General features: G+C 55.2%; 10 protein-coding genes across 10 annotated transcripts; 5 read left to right on the forward strand and 5 right to left on the reverse strand.

The window, feature by feature from the left end:
* Nucleotides 1–265: 265 nt before the first annotated feature.
* Nucleotides 266–1,584, forward strand: B0H18DRAFT_1122494 (uncharacterized protein; the record flags this gene model as incomplete). The annotated part of the gene is made up of 4 exons (XM_048034522.1): nucleotides 266–278; nucleotides 335–478; nucleotides 553–895; nucleotides 951–1,584. 4 exons carry the CDS (start codon nucleotides 266–268, stop codon nucleotides 1,582–1,584), a joined length of 1,134 nt encoding a protein of 377 aa, XP_047889510.1.
* A 336-nt stretch (nucleotides 1,585–1,920) lies between these two features.
* On the reverse strand, nucleotides 1,921–3,868 carry B0H18DRAFT_635326 (uncharacterized protein). The gene is made up of 4 exons (XM_048038879.1): nucleotides 3,610–3,868; nucleotides 2,748–3,558; nucleotides 2,402–2,690; nucleotides 1,921–2,344 (listed from the first exon to the last, which is right to left on the reverse strand). Exons 1-4 carry the CDS (start codon nucleotides 3,711–3,713, stop codon nucleotides 2,118–2,120), a joined length of 1,431 nt encoding a protein of 476 aa, XP_047889511.1. The 5' UTR covers nucleotides 3,714–3,868; the 3' UTR covers nucleotides 1,921–2,117.
* A 1,606-nt stretch (nucleotides 3,869–5,474) lies between these two features.
* B0H18DRAFT_1027791 (uncharacterized protein) lies at nucleotides 5,475–6,902 on the reverse strand. Its single transcript, XM_048029893.1, has 2 exons — nucleotides 6,714–6,902; nucleotides 5,475–6,667 (listed from the first exon to the last, which is right to left on the reverse strand). The coding sequence occupies exons 1-2, from the start codon at nucleotides 6,843–6,845 to the stop codon at nucleotides 5,597–5,599; spliced, it is 1,203 nt and encodes a 400-aa protein (XP_047889512.1). The 5' UTR covers nucleotides 6,846–6,902; the 3' UTR covers nucleotides 5,475–5,596.
* Nucleotides 6,776–8,682, reverse strand: B0H18DRAFT_937254 (armadillo-type protein). The gene is made up of 2 exons (XM_048041819.1): nucleotides 8,013–8,682; nucleotides 6,776–7,962 (listed from the first exon to the last, which is right to left on the reverse strand). Exons 1-2 carry the CDS (start codon nucleotides 8,577–8,579, stop codon nucleotides 6,838–6,840), a joined length of 1,692 nt encoding a protein of 563 aa, XP_047889513.1. The 5' UTR covers nucleotides 8,580–8,682; the 3' UTR covers nucleotides 6,776–6,837.
* A 1,856-nt stretch (nucleotides 8,683–10,538) lies between these two features.
* On the reverse strand, nucleotides 10,539–11,572 carry B0H18DRAFT_957517 (uncharacterized protein; the record flags this gene model as incomplete). Its single annotated transcript, XM_048042581.1, has 5 exons — nucleotides 10,539–10,649; nucleotides 10,771–11,073; nucleotides 11,122–11,285; nucleotides 11,343–11,439; nucleotides 11,498–11,572. The coding sequence occupies 5 exons, from the start codon at nucleotides 11,570–11,572 to the stop codon at nucleotides 10,539–10,541; spliced, it is 750 nt and encodes a 249-aa protein (XP_047889514.1).
* A 1,119-nt stretch (nucleotides 11,573–12,691) lies between these two features.
* B0H18DRAFT_1027804 (uncharacterized protein) lies at nucleotides 12,692–13,878 on the reverse strand. Its single transcript, XM_048029894.1, has 2 exons — nucleotides 13,027–13,878; nucleotides 12,692–12,965 (listed from the first exon to the last, which is right to left on the reverse strand). Exons 1-2 carry the CDS (start codon nucleotides 13,818–13,820, stop codon nucleotides 12,920–12,922), a joined length of 840 nt encoding a protein of 279 aa, XP_047889515.1. The 5' UTR covers nucleotides 13,821–13,878; the 3' UTR covers nucleotides 12,692–12,919.
* Nucleotides 13,879–13,913: 35 nt separating this feature from the next.
* On the forward strand, nucleotides 13,914–15,172 carry B0H18DRAFT_1195855 (dynactin subunit P25; the record flags this gene model as incomplete). The annotated part of the gene is made up of 5 exons (XM_048036076.1): nucleotides 13,914–13,958; nucleotides 14,018–14,202; nucleotides 14,257–14,395; nucleotides 14,451–14,553; nucleotides 14,613–15,172. 5 exons carry the CDS (start codon nucleotides 13,914–13,916, stop codon nucleotides 14,711–14,713), a joined length of 573 nt encoding a protein of 190 aa, XP_047889516.1. The 3' UTR covers nucleotides 14,714–15,172.
* A 187-nt stretch (nucleotides 15,173–15,359) lies between these two features.
* B0H18DRAFT_1027813 (APH-domain-containing protein) lies at nucleotides 15,360–17,193 on the forward strand. The gene is made up of 7 exons (XM_048029895.1): nucleotides 15,360–15,586; nucleotides 15,638–15,646; nucleotides 15,710–15,741; nucleotides 15,791–16,069; nucleotides 16,123–16,474; nucleotides 16,532–16,735; nucleotides 16,790–17,193. Exons 1-7 carry the CDS (start codon nucleotides 15,452–15,454, stop codon nucleotides 16,934–16,936), a joined length of 1,158 nt encoding a protein of 385 aa, XP_047889517.1. The 5' UTR covers nucleotides 15,360–15,451; the 3' UTR covers nucleotides 16,937–17,193.
* Nucleotides 17,194–17,814: 621 nt separating this feature from the next.
* Nucleotides 17,815–19,816, forward strand: B0H18DRAFT_1086650 (uncharacterized protein; the record flags this gene model as incomplete). Its single annotated transcript, XM_048032070.1, has 11 exons — nucleotides 17,815–17,867; nucleotides 17,927–18,169; nucleotides 18,221–18,336; nucleotides 18,390–18,428; nucleotides 18,479–18,571; nucleotides 18,625–18,795; nucleotides 18,990–19,096; nucleotides 19,165–19,328; nucleotides 19,392–19,437; nucleotides 19,498–19,561; nucleotides 19,623–19,816. The coding sequence occupies 11 exons, from the start codon at nucleotides 17,815–17,817 to the stop codon at nucleotides 19,814–19,816; spliced, it is 1,290 nt and encodes a 429-aa protein (XP_047889518.1).
* An 826-nt stretch (nucleotides 19,817–20,642) lies between these two features.
* B0H18DRAFT_1027823 (uncharacterized protein) lies at nucleotides 20,643–24,162 on the forward strand. The gene is made up of 11 exons (XM_048029896.1): nucleotides 20,643–20,726; nucleotides 20,787–20,927; nucleotides 20,977–21,194; nucleotides 21,260–21,750; nucleotides 21,795–21,845; nucleotides 21,866–22,667; nucleotides 22,706–22,733; nucleotides 22,810–22,928; nucleotides 22,969–23,076; nucleotides 23,151–23,275; nucleotides 23,320–24,162. Exons 3-11 carry the CDS (start codon nucleotides 21,027–21,029, stop codon nucleotides 24,062–24,064), a joined length of 2,637 nt encoding a protein of 878 aa, XP_047889519.1. The 5' UTR covers nucleotides 20,643–20,726; nucleotides 20,787–20,927; nucleotides 20,977–21,026; the 3' UTR covers nucleotides 24,065–24,162.
* The last annotated feature ends 92 nt before the right edge of the window (nucleotides 24,163–24,254 follow it).

Raw genomic sequence — 24,254 nt, forward strand, 5'->3', positions numbered from 1 at the left:
CGCCGGCCGTGACAATACGTCCGAGGTGATTTGTTTGGCACAAGAGACGCCCGTGGATCGAAGCTATGATACGACAGTTTGACCTATCCAAATCGAGCGTACAACAACATTTGTTGCTCTCACCCTCAATTGGTGGAATCAATAGCAGCCTCCACCGTACTGGATCCCCCTCCTCCTGGTCTCGTACCCATCCGTGTGGACGCACCCCACCACCGCTCCGGCGAGACCACCTCCTCCCTGTCGAGAGATTCCCATGTCCTAATTCATGTCCACTCAAGGTGTGTGTCATACATTGACGCATGGCGGTGACCGAGAGCTCACACATATCTTGCAGCATTGACCTACGCTGCGCCCTCGGAAGAGGCCCTCAACTCTGCTTTCCACCAAAGATACACTGGGATATGTGGCGTCAACATCGAGCACCTCCTCGACGCCGCCCGTGCTGTCCCACTGACCTCCGCGTTCTCGCTCATGGAGCGTATAACAAGGTCTTCCTCCTTCAGTTTGACTCGATTGCCCTTGTGGCGAGGGTTCCACTCCCCCAACCCCCAGCGACTCGAGACCCCCTTCGGCTCAAGTCTCAGATCGCGACAATAGCATTCATGAATGTATACAGGCCGGACGTCCCCATTCCGCGACTCTTCTCTGCGCAGCTCAGCAGCGCCAACCCGGCTGGCGTACCTTACACGCTCATCAAATTCTGCGAAGGCACGCCGATTGCCCATCATGAATGGCGCAACATGTCGAATGCGAACAAAAGCGTTGTAGTGGATCTCTTGGCTGAACAATGGGCCAAAATAACTGCGCCGGCCCCTTTTAGTGCGATAGGAAGCATCGTGACCGATATCAGTGCGAACACTTCGCATCCGCTGTGGCACAGACACGACGTATCGCAGTGCGGCTTCCGCGTCATACCCATGATTCCACAATATCCTGACGACTCTACCAAGATGCTCGAGCCGTCGATCGAGGTTCAACGTTCAGCGCGGGCCCACTACCCTAGCCGAGCACTGGCACTACCACCTTGACGCCACACGTCGCGATATGATGGAGATGTTTCCACAGCTGGACGACGATGCCAGGCGTACGCTTATACGGTGCGCTGATATTCTGCGGGACCTCGTCAATCTCGCCGTCTCTCTTGACCCATTGACCAACCCCGCCGCGCGCTCCGCTGCGCCTAACCTTGCGTTGATACACGCCGACTTCGCTTGCTGGCGTAATGTGCTTTTTTCGGCGGATCGCATGCGCCTCGAAGGCATAATCGACTGGGATGACTCCGTAGTCGTTCCCCGAGATCTCGCGGCTCGGTATCCCGAGGAGCTAACCCACGTCAGAAGCTGGCGTCCTGACCCAGACGACGTGTTCGCTATACCACCTGAGGTCTTGTCTGAGGATATGTCTTCGTGGCGGATAGCAATTGAGGATATGCAGCTGCGGAAGAGATTCAGGGACACCGTGCAACGATTTGATCCACAGTTGGCGGCGCTCTACACGGACCGCAGGGCGAAGTTCAGGCGGCGGGTGGACCATTTGGCGATGCGAGGATGGCAAAGCTGGTATTCCTATAGTGATTGGATATGAGAAGGCGATGGACGAGGCGTATGCATTGTCTGGGATCCTGAGGGCGTAACTCATACTGGCAGAGACCCATCACATAGTTCCCAAATCAATGCCAACAAGTTGTACATAACTGTCATTTGTATCGATGCGTGAATCTGTGTGCGTAGGCGACTCGAAAATAAGTTGCGTCATGTATAACGAGTAATAGTACATTGCATCTTCAGTCCGCCATCATGACAACAACTTGCTCTACATATAGTAGTACTCATATGTCAGCATTCTCGTCTCATGGGGCCCGACACACGACGGCCAGTCAACTGAATGGATTACGCACCTGCGCACCGTGAACCTCGTCGCTGACAGCAACTCTGACCAAGGTTCCGAGACCACGTGTTTGCAAATGTGTCAATCATGAGTAGCTTTTATTCGAACCTGTTCAATACAGCCGACCGCAAACGTCACTGAGGCAAATCCTCCACTGGCAGGCCACTATTACCAGCACCTGAGGCTGAGGCCACTCGCAGGAGCTGCGTGAGTCTTGGCACCTATCGCCATCATTGACTGCCCGGCTCAGCCTCTGCTTCCTCGTCCCCGTCGTCCTCGAGGTCGGGCCCTTCTACCCACTCGTTATCGTGCGTGACGGACCACAGACGAGGACGCCGTGCGCTTGACTGCTCGTATGAGTCATCGTATTCACCGTACATACGGATAGCAATATCCGCGTCATAGACCTTCTCGAGATATCTCTGCGTCCGGTTGTCCATCTCCCAGATCTCCCAGGCTGGATAGAAATGCTAAGTGAGTTGGATGAAGGAATCAACATGAAGGACAGACTCACGGTCTGGGTGCCGTGCCCCGAATTCCCTTTCTTGTTCGCCAAGATTGACGGTCAGTGACTCGAGCTTGCCTCTGTCTCGCTGCTCAGTGTTGTCCGTGTCGCACAGACTGGGATCCAGAATTTTCGATGCGTGTTCTTCGAGGACATACAAAGGGTCTCCTCCCTCCAAGATGTTGCCTTGTGCTGATACATTCGCTCTGTCCATGAGGCCGAGAGGAGCCCAAAGCGTGATGTGCCGCAGAGAAGGGAAGTAGGCCGTCGAGTTGACAACTGCCGCGAAAGACTCGCCCTGTGCACGCAGATGATCAGCGAATGTCACACAAAGTGACAGTCAATGTCAACTTACTTCAGGAACACCGGGCCCCGGGAGAGAGTAATCGGCCTCTACATCGACGCCTAAATTTCTGAGGGATGCACATGCGTTCCCCAGCACGATTAGGTCGGCGAGGTTGAGCGTGCTCCTCTGCGGTGCCCGGGCGTGCTCGCTCTCGTGCAGAACTAGTGAGCGCAGGGTCACCCCGTGGCGCTCCGCGATAGTAGACACCAACGTCTGCCAAGACGCTTCGACATGCAGGTCACGGAGCCCTGAAGTCATGGTCGCCAGGAATTGTTTGAGGGCGTCCTGGAAAGCTCCTGGATTGAAGGGGTGAGGCTCCACTAGCTTGACTTCCTTAAGTGCGGGAAACGTTTCACGGGTAGGTATACAGCCTTCTAAGAACGGGGCGGAGTTGCTGTGCATCAGCGTAAGACAACGCAGCTGTGACCAGCGCATCATCTGAAGACACTGGCGGGCACCCTCAAGGGACCATAGCAACCAACGCATGGTGAGTTCTTCGATTGCTGGATAGGCTTCTCTGGAGACCGCTAGGATCGGGTCGTGCGCCATGAAGGGCGGCGCACCATGCGTCGGTAAGGAACGACCCGTAGGCCGGAACGACACGATATCCAGAGTGCGGAGTCGTGGAGCGCGAAGCAAGATTGGCTGGTAGTACAGCAACGCCTCAACGTTGTAATAGGCGGTAGATGACAAGGAGACGAGGTTGGGCAGTGGGGGCAACGGGTTCCCGGAATACGTAGAGATGACCCAAACACATCGAGGGAATGCATTATGAATAGTGTTCGCGAAGGTCGTGGTTATGATTTCTTCGTTGTCCCACCTGGATTGCCTGTCAGCCTCACATCAATCAATCAATGCTAGATTTGCCTACTCCAGCTTCTGAAGGTTTGTCAATAGGCCGTCTTTCAGCGCGTTCTCCAGGGCATTCATGTGACTGATGACTATAGGACCTTCTCCCTGGTGTTGGTTTAGCATGAGTTGTAGGAACGGCGCGTTGATGCCAGTGACGACGAGCTCCTGGACGTAACCGCACACATCCGGCCTCGAGCGTAGGAACTCGAGTCGGCCACGAAAGCTTTCGGTGCCATGAATCCATATGGAGATCCGACGAAACACGAGGGGCCGTGATATGTTCGCAAACTCGCGGTTGACTAGCGATGCAGACTCAAGATCGCGTCGATTGACCTGAATGCGGAGTCAGCTCTCGAGTTGGAAAGAAACCGACCCTCACGTACATGAGGAAGGATACTGTATACTTTTAAATGATTCGTCGGTCACGTGTCACAGGCGGCCCCGACGAAACGAAAATCCGGTGTGAATAACGTGTCACAGGGCCTTTGAGACGGGCGCTAGACCTGCGGCGCCGGCGCTACGCGCCCAATTAGGTAGGCAGTATACCTAATCGGGTAATTTGACGAACACAAATTTTCGTCAGGCCGGTCACAGTCACACTTGGGTGACGAACCATTTAAAAGTATACAGTACAATGTATGACGTCCGCGGGCAATGCCATATTGCTGTGATGACGAAGCTATGAAGAAGATGATGTCTTTTCTATATGTAAGCAGCTATGGTTTTCGTCAGAGCGACTCACGTAGGACTGGTGGCAGCGGGGCCGCAGGCGAGGTGATGGCGGTCAAGGGTATTTATACGCCGATCTTGCTGCGAGATTGGCGACTGTCACCCCACAGGCGCTGCTCCTAGGTTGAATTCGCATTAGTGGAGTTCGGATTTCCGTCAATATGACGTGAACCGACAGAGCAACCGACTCGGAGCCTCCCGAGCTCTGCGCTCCTGCGAGACACACCGTGACTTGCCATTCGTATCCGGTCTCGGTCCATACGCATCTGCTGCTTGAAGTATCCATCAGAGCGCTCGAACTTTGACTGCGCCTGGCCGGATGGTTTCCAGCTATGAAGCGCCAGAATACCATCATCGTGATCCTATGTTATACGTTACGTACGAATGCTCTCCGCCTTGCCGTATGCTCGGTTCGATCCCTGCTACGACTCTTCATCCGAAACGTCATCCAACGTGTTTGCTAGTGCTCCTACCAGTTCGGTATCACAGGTGGCGGACCAGATATGGGAAGGCTCCACGCTCGACCGCCTGCGAAACGACTCGCGCAGACCATACACATGTAAGGTGTACCGCTTGTTGTGGGCGCTTTGAAGCCATCGTTGCTTCCGGTTGTCCTGTTCGCAGGTCACCCAATCTGCGCAGAAGCATGAATTGGAAGGGGCGAAGTGATGAGAGCTGGATGCATTACTTACGCGCTGGCAGTCCACCTCCCGTCTGCCCAACGTCTGCCTATCTTGCTCTCCGATGTTGACCGTGAGTTGAGCTTTCCCAAGCCGTACACGTTGCCAAGGCCCGGGTCCAGAATTGCAGGGGCGTGGCGTACGAGGATATCTAATGGATTTACCGAGTCATCCCTGACCCGATAGTCGCTTCGAGATAGAGCTACTTACCTGGCTCATGACTCGGACGCCGAGGAGGGTCCAAAATAGTGAGGTACTACCGAGCAGGAAAGAGAGTCTCCGGGTTTACAACTTGACAGCAGTGCATACAAGGGATATCGCGTGCTGGAAGGACAGGTCTGCCGTGATCGTGAGGCCGGATAATTTCTTTGCGCTATTGACGGTCTCTGGAGAAGAAGATATTTAGTACAGCGTGATTGCATTGATTGGGATTGGGCTGCAGTCTCCCGCAGATAGCCTTCAAAACTTCGAGTTGTCTGCACGTTGAGTGGCATATCAGCATCGACCATTTGAGTTCTGTACATACACTAAAGTTACACGAACATGCACCGCAAAGCGTAGGTCAGATCGAGACGTCAGTACTTACTTCTATGTCTACTACAGTAGCAGAGCAAGGAGCAACTCGGAGGCATCACCCATAGCCTTACATACCAACCTGTTCAGCTGCTCTCCATTAAGCTGCGTGCCCTTCAACATAATCGTGACCAAGATTAGAGCGTTCGATGAATGCAACACGATGACATCAAGAATCTCCATAATCGGGGAGAATCCAGCATCGAAAACATCTGGTGAGCAGAGCCCCTTTGACGCGACGCGGGAGAAGAAGTCTCCGACGAGCCGTGAATCCGCTACACCAGAGACGGCTGCGAACGACACCAGCCTGTTGACCAAGCGCCACCGATGTTCAAGAGGAAGCTTGCGCAGATATGCCTCGCCTTCGTCCAAGCTGCGGGAACCGAAGAACTGCTTCGCATGCGCGCTCAGATGCAGTTTTACCAGTTCCTCGCTCAAAGGCGCGCAGGCTTCTTCGTCATAGTCTGCAGCTTGTCTTGCAGGCATCCCCTTGTTCTCGACGGATTCTTGAAGGGGCTGTGGAGGGGAATACACTGGCGATCGTGAACCTTGCGGTACTGGTGGTACTGCTGTAGAGGTGATTCCCACGCTTGCTGGCTGTGGCATTTGCGACCAGTCCGTCGCCGCCGGACCACTGGGCCCTCGCGCACTGCACGACGAGTAGTGATCTACATGTTTATCGGCAGCGAAAGCATTCTCTTCCTGTCTGTGACGGTGGAAACCGCTGAAGTCACCTGAAGACGAAGACAATGAGATTGAAGACACCGATGATGGACTGAGCGAAGTCGTGTACGAGGACCAGGCGCAGTGTGGAGGGCTAGGAAGGAGCGTGGGTTCATCGAGTTGTTTGGGCTGGGCCGTCACGTCCTTTCTGTATAGCTGGCTGAAGTGAGTCGGGCCCAGATGAAGAAAGGGTTCACCAGTGCTATGGACTGGGTGCTGCTCGCGCTGCTCATCGGCGGAAGCTGGCCCGAGCGGTCCGATATCATGCGTGTGTTGGGCAGCCTGGTCCTCCATGGGGTCGTCCTTCGCGGCTTGTACATGTGCGATGATGGGACACGGAACCAACCGGCGTCCACACAACCGGATGTCGTCCTACGAAGAATCAGACGAGAGCGGCTTCAGCATTCGTGATACTTACACGACGTGTGGACTGCCTGCACGAATCGCCGTTCGCAAGCCTTTCAAATGACTTGGCACAGACCATAGACTTGCTCACAAGCCGGGTCCATCGCTCCTCGTCAAGCTGCGCGCCCTTTATCATGTCAGCCATCAGGTCGAGTGCCTTCGGCGCCGCGCGCGTCAATGACAATGTCGTCAAGGATCTCGGCGGTCGGTGCGAAACCCTTCTCGAAGGCCTCTGGTGAACAGAGATCCTTCGACACCGCCCGAGAGAACAAGTCGCCTACGAGCCGCGCGTCGCTGTCATTTGACTCGATCGCAGAGGTAACAAGCTTGTCCACGAGCAGCCATCGGTGCTCTGAAGGAAGCTTGCTGAAGTACACTTCAGCCTCGTCCAGATCGCGGATGCTGAAGAACTCCTTCGAGTCCTCGCCAACGCGGGTCTTCGCCTCCTCAGACATCGATAGTGCATTGGAGCCTATTAGTCGATCCGGCGTCGAGCAGTCCAGCGTCTCGTCGCGCCGAGGCAAGGTACATGGAAGTAGATTCGGCTTCCTGCGCTGTGGCGGAACATCGGGCACGCCAGCGGAGCCGAAGTCGACACTGGCATCGCGGCTGGGTGTCCAAGTCCGTGCGCTCGCAGTGTCTGCAGCGGGCTCTGGGTCCTCCATCATGTCCGAGAGCTCCCGAAATGATGGCGATGCGGTCTCATGCATGTTCTTCACAAGAACACCCGTATGACCACAGGTCATAGAGTTGGTTTTGTCTAAGTTAGATACGTCGCCTGCCTTTGCGGGCATACGACGAGGGGTACTTTCGGCGACGGACCTGCCATCGGGATCTAGGCCGACCTGCGAATGCGTAGCAATCGCAGCCTCTGCCTCGAGCTCAGGCTTCCCCATCACCTTCGAGAACAAATGCGAGCCCCATGACGATGGCGAGGATTCGTGCTTGTTCTTCTCCTTCGCAAACACACCCGTAGAATCAAAGGTTGTGGAGTTTGTATTTCTGATCTCGCAGAGGTTGTCCAAGGCACCCGCCTTTACGGGCACACGCCGAGAGGCGTTGTCAACAGAGGACCAGTCATCAAACTCGGCTTGCGCCAGCTCACAATGGTCACCGTCACGCTTGCTGCCACTGTACGACATGCTATGCGCCCGGTTCGCAGCGGTCTCCCTCGCGGCTCGTGCATGGACAGCAGCAATCGTAGTGGGGGTGGCAGCCAGGTTACGCGGTGACCACTTGCGTTCGCGGAACTCGAGGAGATTCTGTAAGGGATGTTAGACACGAGCAATTAACTGGCTTTAGCAATACATACGAGAAGTATGGACTGCATACGCGAGTTGACGTTCGGATGCCTCGTCAATTCCTTCATGCGCGCGAAGTAGACATCCATGTGCGCACGGGCCTTCGGCGTGTCAAGCGTCTTGCCGACGGTCGTGAGGAGCATGCACAGACTCTCGATCTCCTCCTCCTCGGGATTCTCGACGTTACCCAGGAGCTTCTTGACACATTCGTGCATGATACGCTCCGTGAGCATCTGGAGCTTGAACAGCTCACCGAGGAACTTGATAAGACCGAGACCTTGCCGCTTAGCCTTCTGCGCAGCATAGTATTCTTCTGAATACAGTGCAGTCTCGCCATCCTCGTCCTTGTCAGCGGCGTCCCTGGCTGCCCGGTCCGCGGTGGCCTTGGTGGCTGCGGCCGCGGCAGTGCTTTCCTTCGCAGCCCATCCGTGCTCGAAGTCTTCCTGGCACCCGTTGAGGAGATATTTACGGAAGAGCTGACCACCCGCAATGGGTTTACCCTCCACGTTCTTGATACCCTCGTCCTGGACCTTCGGGCTAATCTGCTCCATCATCTTGCGGCACAACCGCGCGTACATCTCCGACCACCTTGCCCCATCTGTTGCATTCCCTAACACGAGCCGGAAAACCTGGATGAGCGTCCGCCCATCGTGCTCGTATTCTGACTTATTCGCCCATGCGATGATTTGGTCAGAGATCGAGTCAAAGCGCTCCATCGTAAGCTTGTTGAGCAGCGCGCGGACCTTGCGGTCGACGACGTCCGGCGAGTTCTGGCTAGGACCTGCGTGCTCCTGTATCTCCCGGATGCCCGCCCGCTGCGAACGGTCTACAGAGTTGCCGAGTGTGGTGCTCGAAGCGGTCGCACTCTCCGTCGTGCTTCTAGGCTGGTTCAACATTGGGGAGATGTACGGGGAGGATGAGAGTGACGGGAGCGCATGGCGACCGTGCGGCACGCAAGGGTAAGATCTGTTCAAGATGGGTGGTTCCCCACTCGGGATTTGAAAAAGGGTTCTAACATCGAACTTGTTCTGGGACGTGGCGGATTTGGGAGATTGTGTGGACGAGACAGGTGAGTGGCCCTTCAGCGTGACCTGGACGGGTTCCGACGCAGAGAGCATCTCCGAGTCTGACATGGTCGTTGAAATCGACGCGGAAGTGCGCGCAGGGACGTCACCCGTGAATGGCGACGTTGAAGCAGCAAAATCTGAGACCCGGTTAGTGCAGCGCCCAGTGATGAATATGGCCGTACCTAGCACTGCAGTGCTCCTCGAGCATTGTGCACGCTCACACGTTCCGCCACGAAACGGCTTGCACCCTGCACCCACACAATTTCCTTGCAAGCAAAATTGGTCTGGCGAGTGTGAGGCAGATAGACACACCGAGGGCCTATGGTCCGTATAACTCATTGTTTGCCTTGCTGAGAAGTATTCACTGGACTAAAGATTTGTTGCGACGACCAGTGAGCATTATTCCGACAACATATGAGAAGCAGAAGTCGGATACGTACGTAGTACAGATGAATGCGAAGTTACGCAAGGCCACGTGGAAGGTTAACACCTAGACGATGACGAAGTAGCCAGTCTGGACCCTGGAGCAAGGGTGTTTGGGGCGAAACTGGATTGGAATTGAGATCACTGAGCCAAACGGATAAAGCTTTGGAAAACATACCTTCCGAGAAAACCGATAGGACGACGGTGAATGGGACTGAGTGTGTGCGGGACTGGGACCTCGTCGCAAGCCGGCGTGTTCAGCTAACCTGTTCCTCGTCACCAGTCCCTATGAAGTACGATAGCGCATGACAGAGATAAACCTTATCACCTGCAGGCAGTCATGGGGCAACCCAGTGCAACACGTAACTGAGATTTCAAAGCGAGCTGACCAGCTGGGTACTTAGTCGAGCATCCGTAATTTATGAGTCGTTCGTCCCACACCTCTCAGAAGCTCGGTGCAGTTTAGGCTGCATAAAGTTGAATGAGGATTCGAGCTTGCCGCATCAATATTGGCACCAGGTACCGGAATCTAGGACGCAAGGCCCAAATCAAGAGCGGCATGTCCAAGAAGCCTCCAGCGCTGCAAGTACTGAGTTAGAGTTCATGACAGCTTGAGGCCAGCGCCGCCGCGCCGGATAGCGGTTGCCATCCCAAGACATATTCAGTACAGGCCAGCGGCGAAGATGTTATGATGCCTGACAAGATGGAGAGAGCGTTGCGGCAGAGTCTATCAAGCACGACGAGTCGACAACCGCTGGTTCCAACTGACTTGAGGAGGAGCGTGCACATGTACAGCGCCGAAACGGCCGGATGATGCAATTACATAAGCATACCGCCTCAGCCAATGCGGGCCTGCCGCAAAACCGCCACCGTGACTCGGAACTCACATAACTTACTGTACAACGAAACGAACTGACTTGCACTGCGGCACACACTAAGTAGTAGTATGCTCTGGGTGCTTAGATCGCAGCCAACTTGCCTCATGAAGCCGGCGGATCTGCAAGCTCACAATGTAATGAGTGTCAAAAAATTCGTTGTCCAATGATATTAACCCATATAACGCTGTCTCAAAAATGCATTGTAACCCTCTTGGACGATCCCTTCGCCGGCTTCGAGGTACCGCCAACCCTCGGTCCCCCCTTCGGAGGAGGCGCGGTCCTACAGAAGCCATGCGACGAGAACATGTGGTACGCCTCCGCCTCAATATGTGCTTGGTTAGGCTGGACAAGTGTCCCATCAGGACAACGACGTCGCACCGACTTCGAGTTAACGAGCTTACCGGTGTATGCGAGTACCTTGCCTGCCCCCAGTCAATCAGATGGGCAACTGACATGTGGTCGTCGAAGAGGACGTTCTGCGGGTTGGGATCGTTCTGCAGCCAGCCATGTGTATGTTGCCAGTAGTGCACCATCGTCGCCGCCGCCAACTGCGCAGCATGACGAAGCATGGCATCGCAGTGCACCGGGTCATGCGCTACGTGCCTGAACGCGCCCGTCTGTGTGATGTGCATGCCGGGCGACCTCTGGACGATCATCCACCGCCTGCCCGTAGAGTCCAGTCCGCTGAACTTTACAGCACCAGCCTGCACAATAGTCAAAAGGAGAGGTTCGGGCAGCAAGGGAAAACTCACGGCAGTCGTGGCATGCAGTTCGTTCTCCGCGACGTTCGTCTTTGCGAAGTCACCGTGCATAGGTCCGGGTGTTGCTACGGTGTAGACTATACTGTGCGAGTTTCCCTGGTTTGCGAACCTCTCCAGATGAAGTTCGTGGCCCTGCAGGTGGATTACCAACACCTCTGGGACACAGATGAGCTTCTGATGAGAACGGCTTGCGAAGGAATTAATGTACGTACGCCCTGCGCGCTTCCATAAAGACATAAAGTCATCTTGGAGATCTGGCGACCGCTGGACAATGTCGCTGAAATCACGCAGCGCGAGGTCTAGTTCTCCCTGAGAACACAAGTGGTAGGTAAGTCAACTCTTAGCTAGACAGTCCCTCGAGACTCACCTGATAGCGCGCAGGTGCACTATAGACAAACAGTGTAAGACATGACAAGAGGGAGAGGAGTAGAGGCAAATGCATTATGAGAGAAACGAAATGAATAGGCTAGAAGGAGAAAGAGGTGGAACCGGCCACGCTGGAGGTGCATCCCGTACTCGCCTGGCTTTTATACAACTGGCAAACGCCTAGATGACTGTTCCTTGTCTCAAAGTCTACCGACGGTCACTGACCATCGATCAAGGCGGGGACCGCGGATCACTTGCAGGGCGCGCACCAAGCACATGGAAAGCGAAATCTGGTGAAGCAGTGTGAAGGTGAAGCGCAACTTGCAAGTCAAGCGACCAAAGAGTCCGGCGTCCGCTTCAACTCTTTCTCCAAACACCAGTGGTCTATGCGGCTTCTATGGATTCCTAGATTGGACATCCGGACCCTGGTGGCGGTCGAGGATCAGTGGTTGGTAACGGATCAGTGTGCCAGACCAATGTGTTCTGTGGATCAACAGATTCTGTCAATCTATATGTGTGAGACAGGTCTGAGATCTATATTTGGGCGCTGATTGCCCTCGAGCTCACGATCACAGCTACATGCGAGAAAGCTGTGTCCAACGAAGAGCCCTGAAGGCCCGACGAGCTTCCTTGTACTTACGTCGGCCCAAGCTGAGGCAACACGAAATCTGGACTGCGAGCGATTCAGCCGAACATCTATGAATGCAAGACACCGTGGTCATACCGTCCAGGTGAGTCGCCCACGGGAGAGTACCCCACAAGCATGTCCCACACCATGGACACCGAGGAGAATAACGCCACGGTCCACATGGGCATCGATAGATACGTAACACCAACACCGTCAGGTTCGGTCAATCTCAGGCCAAGTTCGTGCGAGCCAGACCACATGCTGAGGGCACGACTGCGGCCAGAGACCTGACATCTACCTGCGCAGATGCAAGCGTATTCTTATCAGCGTGTGGCCGGCGGATGACATGTACAGCAGACGTTACCGGCTGGCACTGCGCTAGGTACGACCTCATCTTCATCCCACCACTGTGACTATGTGAGATATTGTTCCTCGGCTTCTAACCCCGAGCGAACAACTTTTTGGACGAGATGTTACTACCTCCAGTGAATCACCACGAAGTGAAACTTCGTCTTATACCGAGACCTCGATACATTGTCAGGGTGCTCGAGCACTGAAGGCTAAGTTGTCGAGTTCTTCTGGCCAGACGACCGTGCTCGGTGCATTATGATTGAGTCGGCTTCTTGAGCGATGGTCGGCCCGCTAGGATTGAAGACTGAGATCCAGTAATCAGCCTCCGCGACTCAAGTGCGATGCAGACCTGAGTAGTTTGATGAGAACGATGAGGCGTAGCGTAATGGAGATCAACACAGTACTGCATGTCGTCGGGTCCCGACAAAACAACCTCTGCCCATTTTATCGGATGGGTCTATCAAGCAACTCCTGGTGTACGTTGAAATGCCTTCAGACAGCAACATCAGCTCGCTCCGGTGAAGCATTTCGTGAGGACAAATTGGACGTACCTGACAACTTTCCCTACTGGCCTACATGCTCCTTTCCCGTTCTCATCCCACCGTACTATCCACCGCCCGACAACGGTTCCTTGCGGCGAAAGTGTTTCAGCGATCGTCTCTTCCCGCGGCAAGGTACCTTCTTTCTTGCCCTGGTCGACCTCCTCCGCCTGTAGTTGGAATGCCTCTGCTAAGTCGAAGGTCGCGAGCGGCCTCGTAGCTGGCACCAAAAACGCGGTGTCGTACACCCTCGTGATACGCTCGCGCAGCCGGAGCGTGAGGGTCGTCATCTCAACCCCGCGCCCGCCTTCGAGCCAGCGTAGCTTGGTGACATATGGTCCGCCGGCCCACGATACAAGCCCGGTGGACACTCCGCTCGTCGCTACTGCCACTCCGGCGAGCGCGAAACGGCCAGACAGCGGGAGATTGGACGTGGTTTCGATCACGAAGATGAACGGCGCAAGAGAGACGGTGAGCGCGAGGGAGGATAAGGAGAAGATCTTGAGCCGGCGGAAGGTGTTGGTGAGAGGCCCGTAATATACAACATCCTCCGCGGTCGCGCCGGTGGAAACCTTGAGAGAGGGTTCCGCATTGCCTTGAGAGTCGCTGCTGGCCGACGCGGGCGTCGCCTCTGGCGGAACATTGGTAGTGAGACTCCGCTGGCTGACAGGAATCCGACCGCTGTTGTTCCTATAAGTCCATGTTACTCTTGAGACACCCGGGAGGTATCGCCGTGATGTTATTTGAAGTAGACTAGTCGCTGGGAGGCGTGTCCGCGAGAGTAGTCGGCACGACGTGGAGAACATGGTTGGGGGACGTCTAGCGCGTCTGCCAGGTCGTGTTTGCTCCGGCGCTTGCGCGCCTTGCATGTTGTCCTCATCCATCACCGTCAAGCCGCCATGGACGCTCCCATCTACTACTCCAGAGCAGAGTACATCGAGACGGTAGCGTAATTGTGTTCAACGCGCGCATATGCGCCGTGAAATGACTCGTTTCTTGCCAGGACACGGGGAACAAAGTATCGCGTCGCGCGACCATCGCTGGGCCGCAGAACATCATCCTTGGCGGAAAGACCATCATAGCGAGCGGTGCTATCATCCGGGGAGATTTACGTAGAACGGGGCCTGGACATGCGGTAGTCATTTCGTTGGGAAGATACTGTCTCATCGGTGAGGGCTGTGTTATGCGGTGAGTACAATGATGATGACGCGTCACATATGGATGTTAAGCACTCTGCGGCAGGCCACCGTACAAGACGTACCGCGGCAACTTCAATTACTACCCGATGAAGATTGGTGACCATGTGCACGTAGGAAACGGGTCGATCGTAGAAGCAGCCACCATTGGGAACCACGTCGAGATCGGCAAGAACTGCATAATCGTACGTGGTCGTTCTGGGTGCGCACAGCGGTGACTCTGACGATTTGCGTCGGCAGGGCAAGTTCACGATCATAAAGGACTGCGCAAAGATCGCGGATAACACTGTCATTCCGCCAAATACGGTCGTCCCTGCGCTGGCGTTGTTTGCGGGTTCGCCAGGTCCGTGCGCACGTCCTACACTACTTCCGTCATGTTCTGATGAACTACCATTCGCTTAGGCCGATTCATTGAAGACCTTCCTGAGTCTAGACAAGAGATGGTAGAAGCACATACGAAGGGCTTCTACACCCGCTTTCAACCTGCGACCACAGAACGATAAGCCCACTGTGTCTCCCTTTCGTGACACAGTCGTATACCCATATTTGGAGATACCACAACCTGGCCGCACCTAGGTGAGTGTCTGAGTCAATTCTGCCTTGCCGAAGGATCGAGCGATTTAGAAGTCAAGCACCGACATGTGTCCATTTAACGGGCCATGGTGAGGAGAATTCATCACCACCCTCTGACTTTTCTTTCTTTCTCGTACTCGTCGTGTTCACATTGTCGGCGAGGTTTGCTGACAATTCGATATCTAGACCTTACTTTGTTGGACGCGAGAACTTCCGGCGCTCGCAGACGATCGCATGTAGTGTCAAGTCTCGACGACATTCAGGATGATTGTAGCGTCGGGAATGCACATGCTGAGAGTCTCATTACTGGAGTGTCCTGTGAGACGGGACTCACGTCTCCATTCCGTGTAATTACCCTCACAGATCATACATGATATCCGTATGTACTGTAGTCTAGGGGTGACCTACACCGCTGTTGTACATTGCGATCCTTCATGAACTTTCCTGACTACCGTGTCCATCTTTCGTCCATCTTTCATGAGCACATGGAGTCCTATGTCTGGTGCGCTAGCAAGGCAGCTGATTTCTACCCCGCGGGGAGGAGGTCCGGGAAACGAAACTCCGAGTCGTGAGCGCGTGAGCAGGTACCCATCACAGACCCATCATCATGCTCGTCCCCTGAATTGACCAACGCCGCTACGGCTGGTACGACCAACATCTACGACGACATGAGTGCGCCGACAGGAAAGATTGGTGGCGAATATGGGCCCGTACGGGCGAATATCGACGTGGAGAGGCTAGAGTCGTACTTGGCGGCGCATGTGAAGGCCATCAGGACGCCGGTGGACGTCAAGCAGTTCAAGGTGAGTGCTGTTATTGTTGAAGACATGAAGCGATGCTGAAGTAGTCTGCAGTTTGGGCAGGTGGGTTCCTTGCTGCCAGTGGGTAGGCAGCTACGCAGTGACTGAGACAGACCGGTTGCACAGTCGAATCCGACGTACTTCCTGACTGATGCGACGTACGTCCCAGCTCTATGCTGCCACTGACCTCGCTGACGATTCACGCAGTTCGAAGCGATTTGTGCTGCGGAAGAAACCAGCAGGTCAGCTCGTCTCCTCGACCGCGCACCAGATCGAGCGAGAGTACACCATGCTGCGAGCACTTCACAAGCACAACACGAACCCGTCGACATCCCCTGAGCAGAGAGTGCCCATCCCAGAGCCTATTATCCTCTGTGAAGACGTACAGATCATCGGGACGCCGTTCTACGTCATGGAATTCCTCGATGGGCGGATATTCACGGACGTGAGGATGCCGGAGGTCTCACCGCAGACGAGGTGGGAATGGTATGTGCTCTGTTATGTCTGTACGTTCGACTACGTATGCTCTGGTACTTCAGCTGGTTGTCTGCTGTCCGCGCCCTCGCTGCTCTCTCCTCCCTCTCCCCCGCCGACCTCGGACTCTCCTCCTTCGGCCCCTCCTCCGCGTACTTCCCGCGGCAAATCAAGTCGCTCAGCCGCGTCTCCGCCGCGCAGGCCGCCGTGACGGACGTCGACACGCACAAGCCCGTCGGCGAGATCCCGCACTTCGGCGAGCTGATCGCGTGGTACCAGCAGAACCTGCCCGACGAGCGCAAGACCGGCCTGCGGGTCGCCCACGGGGATTACAAGCTCGACAACCTCGTCTTTCACCCGACGGAGAACCGGGTGATCGGGATCCTTGACTGGGAGCTGTGCACGCTGGGCAGTCCGGTGCGTATCCTCGTCGGGACTAGCTGGGGTGATGAGTAGCTGAGCGTGGTACTGCAGCTGGCCGACCTCGCGAACTTGACGCAGCCGTGGGCCGTGGACCCTGCGCTGCTTCCGGCCAGCGAGAGTGCGCTGATCGGCTTCAAGAACGTTAACGACGGGCCTATCTCTCTCGAAGTCTTGGAACGGGAGTACTGCCGACTCGCGGCGCAGCCATATCCCATCAAGGAGATGGTGTTTGCGCGAAGCTGGATGTTGTTCCGGGTACGTGTGCTACACTCTCCGTCTTGCATGACTGACGTTCGTTGTGTGGAATAGCTCGCGGTCATCACCCAAGGCATCGCGGCGCGTTTTGCACGTCGCCAGGCGAGCTCCGAGAAGGCCCACTTATACGCATCCGTGTTCCCGCTCATCGGACACTTGGCGTGGCTAGCCACACAGGAAGGTCCAACTTCGCGATTATGAAGCGCGTACCATGTTATTCTGTATCCAAGTTGGGCAGTACAGTCTGGTCACGCGCTTTGTTGTACTTACATCGCTTGGCGTATCTGCCCTCCGCCAATTCCACCTTTCTAGGCGCTCCAAAGATACATTGCATGCCGAGCCTTTTCCACTGGTGTGACCTTGAATGAGTACGTCCAGTCGGGCTGATTCGATTCACGATATGCGGTGTATACCCTGCTGCGATTCTGTGGTCAGCCTTTGTCTGCGTCACTGTATGCTAGTGTGATATTTGTCGTTCTTGTTCCAGTGGCATCTTGGACTGCACCGACTGTAGTCTCCGCGATACTTGCCTAAGATCTCCTGCTGCTCTAGGCTGTCCTTAGGCATACTTTCGCGTTCAGAACGGCGGTTTATTCGACGCAACGCCGATGACCCTGTTCGCACGTTGAGGACACCTTTGAGATACACGTCGGGGTTCAACGTTCAACGTTCAACGTTTCAACGTTTATCTGTAATGCAGGGATAGGCAGGGATACACTCGAACTACAAGAGTTGCCATTCTGGGCTCGCAGTCGGACCAACCGCTCGGCGCTTGAATTTGAGAGGTGGCTTGTCCAAGTCAACCATCATTCAATCGAAACCACTCTTCACAATAACAACTCAGTTGCATAGGTCGCGCATACCTGGCTCTGACAAAACAGCATTCCCCACGAGCCAACATGAGCGTAGGAGGTCAGTGAGACAAGCTGATGTGCACGGCACCTCTTAAAGCTGCCGCCGTATTATCGTCGGCCTGAGAGAGTGGGCCGCGATAAGAGTTCAACGTTCAGGTCCTCCGACCTCATCTCTCTATTCAAAGCCTTGACTCTGACCCTCTGAAATCTCAGTGTGCAACCACAATGTCGCACGGAGACAAGTATCCTGGCTCACCGGAGAGAACGAGGGAGCGCTAGTAAGTGTTGAGTAGTTGTCTCATTATGCGGTTGTTCTAACCATACACTCTGGTGATAGTCTACCCAAGCTGGCGGCATCCAAGCCGTGGATTAGAACATCCCCCGCCCCGTGGCTCATCCTGAAGAATGCCAAGGTTGTTGACCCAGCAACGTCGACCCTCTTGCCTGGCTTGCACACCGTAGTCACCAAGGATGGTCATGTCTCTGCCGTCGTTCCTGACGAGTACGCCTATGAATTCAGTCAGGAGGAGGAGACTGTTCCTCCTATCGAGGTTGACCTCGCGGGGAAATTTGTCTGCCCGTGCGTAATGCGAACCTAAGGCTAGGATGACGTGCACTCACCACGGCGCAGGGGATTGGTGGATTGTCACGTCCACATCACAGCAACGCCTGGATCGAAGTCACTAGCTGAATTGGCTAGAGAACGGCAGGAAGCTGTCTGGTTCCGGTCCACGTACGCCTTGCGAGGTCAGCGCCCTGCGCAGACGCTCGGCCCTTTGCTAACGTCAATGTGATTGCAGAGATGTTATTACGTGGCTTCACCACCGTGAGGGATACAGGTATGTCTTTCCCTTTTCATGTCTGGACTGGTTTAACGACTGTCGCTTAGGCGGTGCCACGAAGACATTAGCAGATGCCGTCTCCGAAGGTCTAATCGTCGGACCCAGGGTTGTCCAGTGCGGACGAGGGCTCTCGCAGACAGGTACGTCTTTTGCTGGTGCAGCTCAATTCGATCTCTTTATTGTGCTCCTGTAGGCGGACATGGCGACATCGGCAGCACATGCTGTGGAGGCGGACATGGACACATGATTGGCCGCGTCTGCGACGGCGTACCCGACGTACTCAAGGCCGTGCGCGAAGAACTCAGAGGTGGCGCTGACTTCATCAAAATCCATTGCGGCGGCGGCGTCGCGTCTCCGACGGTGAGTGCTCTCCTTCCTTCATCAGGCTACACGTTCGTCGCTCCTTGCATTGATACGTCCTCTGTGGTAGGATGCCATTGAGACTGTACAGTTCACCGCTGAGGAATTACGAGCGATCACCACCACTTGCAAGCAGATGGGAAAAAATTGAGTGCGTGTCCGGGCTCTGATCATGAGAAGCGTGTTAACGTCATGCAGCAACGGCGCACGCGTACACCGATACGGCGGTCCTTCACGCAATCAACAACGGAGTCACCGCGATCGAGCACGGGAATCTCATCAGTGAAAGCACTGCTCAAATGCAAGTCGTGCTCGACGCACAGGCTCCTGCGCAAGTCTCCGATGCTCACTGATATCTTATAGGATGGCCGAGAAAGGAATCTTCCTGACGCCGACACTGTCCTGCTACGGCATCATGGTTCGTCCGCCGTTTGAAGACTACCTTCCTCCGGAGGGGAAAGCCAAGAACGAGCAGGTCATGGCGAAAGGGCTGGATGCCTTGAAAGTCGCAGACAAGGCGGGCGTTGTGATCTGCTAGTACGCCTAATCTGTTCGATGTAGAGCACAAGGAGTCTAATCATTGACTTTCCCCTTTTGTAGTGGCTCAGACCTGCTCAACAACTTACAGGCACTGCAGACAGAAGAGGTTCGTTCGAAGGATGGGGGCTGCGTCTGCGATCTATGCTCATACCACATGGACAATTAGTTCACAGTTCGTGCGGCTGCGCTTCCTGCAGCCAAAGTCCTTCAGCACGCCACGACCAACGCCTGTACGTCGTCTCCTATGATGACTCTAGTAGGACCACGTTCCAGCTAACACTGGTTTCACAGCGAAACTGCTGCGGGACTCCAGACTGGGCACCGTGTCCCCGGGGAGCTACGCCGACATGCTCATCCTCGACGCGAACCCTCTTGAGGACGTCCGCATCCTCGACTATCCGGAAGACCACTTACTCGCTGTGATCAAGGGCGGTGTTGTGTTCAGCAGTAGGGTCGAGGGACTACCTGTGCAGGGTGTATATTGATGCCGCAGTAGTACTGTACGCACTGGTGAGTGTCGAAGTATTGTTATCTTTTGGGATCCTGACTGTGCACAGTTCAAGGGGCCAGGTTAACCTTTTGTTGTTGTATCATTTGATGGTGCCCTTTACGCAAGCTGAGAAGTCAACGCGCAAATGATGCTCTCTGATTCATCAGAGTTCATACCGCTTCCTGCCACACCTTTCTGAAGTATTGCGACAAGACAGCCCACGTCAGCACTGCTTTCTCGGTCTTGGATTGAGGCTACTTAGTCGATACAGTGACACTTGAGGAGATGGTCTTGCCATATCGGCGTGCTAATGTAAACTGGCATGCTTTGTTCTGATGTTCGAGCACAACTCGGTAAGTAACCACTGTCTTGGATGCATGCCATGGTTCTCATCTTCACGCATTCCAGGCTTTAATGTCTAGTTCAAATGATCCTCGTAGAACATGCAAGGTTCGGACGCTGGCCATCCCCACCCGCAATCCTGGAGGTGTCCCTCGTGTCCCAGGGCAGTTGCCACGAACTCTACTTGACGGCGATGCTTGAGCATGAAGCCTTGAGGCATGGCTTCATACATACATCGTGGACTTCGCGCGACATAGTCAAATCGAGCGTCATTAGACCTGTGCAAGATGCAAATCTTGACCGTGCTCGTACTCCAATATTACAGGGTGTACTCCAGAGCTTCAGGTTCTGTTCGGTGGAATTTGAATTGCCCAGTCTGCTCAGGGACGTGGAGAAACATCGTCTTGATGTTCCGTGGTCATGCATGCAGGTGTTAAGGTTTACTTCCGGCACGTTGCTGTTAGAGCGTCAAAGACGTGCGCAGAGCTTATATTCAAGCTCCAGCACTGCGTGCATCGTTCCATCTCCATTGCCACCCACCCATACGATAATACCACCGAAAGGTCAGTCCGTAAATTTCAGGATGTGGCCCAGTGATGTTGACCCTGTCTGGCCTCTCTTAGGAGCCACCAAATTCTGGCTGCCATCCTACTCTTGGGTGTGCGCCATAACTAGTCTCCCGTCTTTTGCCAGAGCGTCGCTCGAGTCCAGTCCCCGAGCGAAGGCACCATAGGTTTTGGGTCGTACATAGCCCGGCTATCACTGTAAGTGCCCCTCCCTGACAGATTGATATCTCATACATATTCTGGCCAGAAATCTGATCGCCAGTTCCTCTTGAAGAATCACACGAAGTGCATTGCACAATGAATCCACAGCACTCAGCCTTTCCATCACGTTCCGCATCGTCGACATCGCAGTCATCGGCCCGCTACGGAAAACCGAGCACAGTCGGCCAGAGCGTCGCTTTGAAGGATGGCATAGCAGGAGTACGAAACTCAATGGACATAGCGAAACCAGGTACGATGGCCTCTGTCGTTTCCTGCGGCGGTATTGATATGGTACCAGCCTCTGCTTTAACTTCGGCTCGCTCAACGAGTTCTCCGCTACAACCGCGTTGCGTTTACCGTCGGCTCCGGCGGTCAGACATGGGACCACCCCATCCATGTGGAAGGGGACACGCAACTCGTCTACGCAACCTCTCGTGACTGGCACGAATCATCAGCCTCGGGCTGAGAAGTTCGATGCTAAAAGGCTATTCCAAGATCCGAGCAGTGTTCCATCCGTACCCGGCGCCAGTGCACCAAAACCTGGCATGTCGCTTGAGCAATACATGCCCCCTTTACCGTCGATGCAGCCAAAGATTGTCAGCAGGTCCGCCGTGAAACCGCAGGGCCTGCACAGTATGCCCCAGTCTGGCACACCGATGCTACCCCGCGGCAATCTGCTCCCACTGGACGCGTCTCATCCGCGCGTTCTCACTGGCGCGACCCATCAAAAGTTCGATGTCAAAAGGCTGTTCCAAGATCCGAGCAGCGTTGCGTCTGTGTCCGGCACGCCGAACCCTGGCATGTCGAACACCGTCAGCGGGTCCGCTGTGAAGCCCCAGGTCTGCCTGGTACGCCCGAGTCTAGCACGCCGATGCTACCCAATTCGCCCCGAGTGAATGCATCTCGCCCACCATTGTCACCAGCGCTATTCTGAGTACGGGGCACCGCTCGGCGTATACTACGCCATCGCCCCACACGCGTCCATCTCCGTCCTTCCCGTCCTCACCGGCACCCATTTCGCCTGCGTTCGCGCCAGAACAGTCTGCCAGCCGCTTGTATCGTCCTTCAATTCAGCCGCGCACCTCGAAGGTGATGATGTCGTCGACGGATGGAAGGCAGGTGCATCTCGACGAGCGCATGGGGCGCACGACTGGTCCGTTGTCGCCCACTGTGTCACCCTCGGGCGTCAAGTCATGGAATAAGGGGGTTCGCACTAAGAGCTTGTCGGGAGACCAGACGTCATACCAAGCGCAACGCGAACTCGAGAGGCTGATTAAACAACTGGAGTGGGTGCGACTAGAGCCGAAGATCGAACAGGAGACAGGGAACAAGCATAATAACAAGGAGGTGAGGCCAGACAAAGTTGCAGTGGCGGGGGATGCGCCGAAGTCGCCTTCTCGCCCTCTTGCTCTTTCCCCCGCTGGCAATCGCCCTGTCCCACGGCCTCTGTCTTCATTGGATACGGCGAGTTCACCGACCCATTCGCCGGATGGCGTTGGCCGTATGGCCCCCGCATTGCTCACCGAGCTCACCGAGCTCACCGAGGAGACGTTTGATTCGGTCTCAAACCAGATCATCATGCAGATGAATGAATCAGAGGACGAGCGGACGCTCGTCGACATCACACGTTCAGTGCTCAAGACAGCGGTGGACGAACCTACGTTGTCGGAGTTGTATGCCCGTCTATGCCGGAGGATGATGGACCAGCTCAGTCTAAACGTCCGTCACGGTGACGAGGTCGGGGTGAGGAGGGCATGTCCGCCACCGGTGGCCAGCTCTTCCGCTGGTACCTCCTCAACCAGTGTCAAGAGGACTTCGAGCGCGAATGGCTACGAGGGAGAGCGCAGCCGCAGTAACTGAAGATGACGATCCTGGGGAGCTTTGCATGATGCAAAACGACGGGCTCTCGGTCTCAGCAAGTTCATTGGCGAGTTGTTCAGAGTGTGGATAGTGACGGAGCACGTAATGCACGAGTGCGTCAAGAAGCTGCTGACGAATGTCGAGACCCGGAGGAGGAGGAATTGAATGTCTATGCGAGGTCCTGACCACCGTCGGTCAGCAGCTCGACACGCCGGAGGCCCGCGCACAGGTGGATGTCTACTTCACGCATCTAACAGGGTGGGCGAACAACTCAAATGTAAACCTCGTATGCAAGCCATGCTGCAGGTAAAGCTTTCTACGTCTAGACTAGCATGGCTCTGGCGGCTGATCATCGTACAGAACATCATTGAGCTGCGCGCTCGCGGGTGGGCGTCCCGCGACCAGGACGCAGCGCCTTGCTCGATCCCCGCTTGGGCTCAGGTCGGCGCGCAGTATACAACAACGACCGTTGCAAGCTTACAGAAGTTTTGCCTCCATTCAAAGTATCGAATGGTGGCTTAAACACGAGTGACCTGTCTCACTTTGGCAAGGGCAGCAAAACCAATTACATGACCTCCGGGCCCTCAGGTGTCTTTGCGAAGGACAGGAGCAAAGGGGGTCCCACGTCAGCACGAGACCCGAATATGTTCTCCCAGCTGATGAAGAATCCGGAGCGCTCGGCGGAGCCTGAGGCGGCGCAGTCGAGCATTCGACCAGTGCGCAAAGCTAGCATCGACTTCGACTCCGTGAGCACTTCCAGAGATCCATGGCGGCGTAGGGAGCTCGATCCACTTCAGCGAACCGCTCCCGAGCCCAACGAACATGAGACAGCTTCGACGCCGGCCCAGTCGGATGCTGTTTACTCGGATGATGAAGACTATTCCGTGCCCCCGATGACCGAGGATGAGGCGAAGAGTCAGGTTAGTGAAGACTCGCGGGAGTTCTTCAGCACCCGCGACTTGGACGAGGCTGAGGTGTACTTCGGCAAGCTTCCTTCGGAGCACCGATGGTTATTGGTCGACAAGCTTGTTGCCTCCGCTTTTGAGTCGAATGACGCCGATGCACAGCTCGTCGCCGACTTCCTCTCCCGGGCAGTGTCGAAGAATCTCTGCTCGCGGGAATCCCTCGAGAAAGGCTTCAACCCCACCGCTGAGGTTCTTGATGACATTGCAGCGTGTGCCTGGAGAGCGTTCAACATGATGTCGATGATGAAGAAGGGCGCGGGGTTGAGGTCTTCAGCGAGACTCAGTACGAAGCCTGACACGAGCCTATGAACGTTGCTAACTGATGTGAGCCATGCCTGTATGTTCAATCTTCATCTTTTATCTAAGTACAACATCGGTCTGTCACTCATGTGCAGACCAAACCGCACCGAATTTCAAAGACGCGTAGGACGAACGATTCGGCCCGGGGTTTTGCTCGTTGGGTGCTCGACTGCCAGCTGGTCAGCTCGAGTTTAGAAGC

Source organism: Fomitopsis serialis (genome assembly GCF_022376445.1).
Source record: "Fomitopsis serialis strain Sig1Antser10 chromosome Unknown B0H18scaffold_78, whole genome shotgun sequence".
Classification (NCBI taxonomy): domain Eukaryota; kingdom Fungi; phylum Basidiomycota; class Agaricomycetes; order Polyporales; family Fomitopsidaceae; genus Fomitopsis; species Fomitopsis serialis.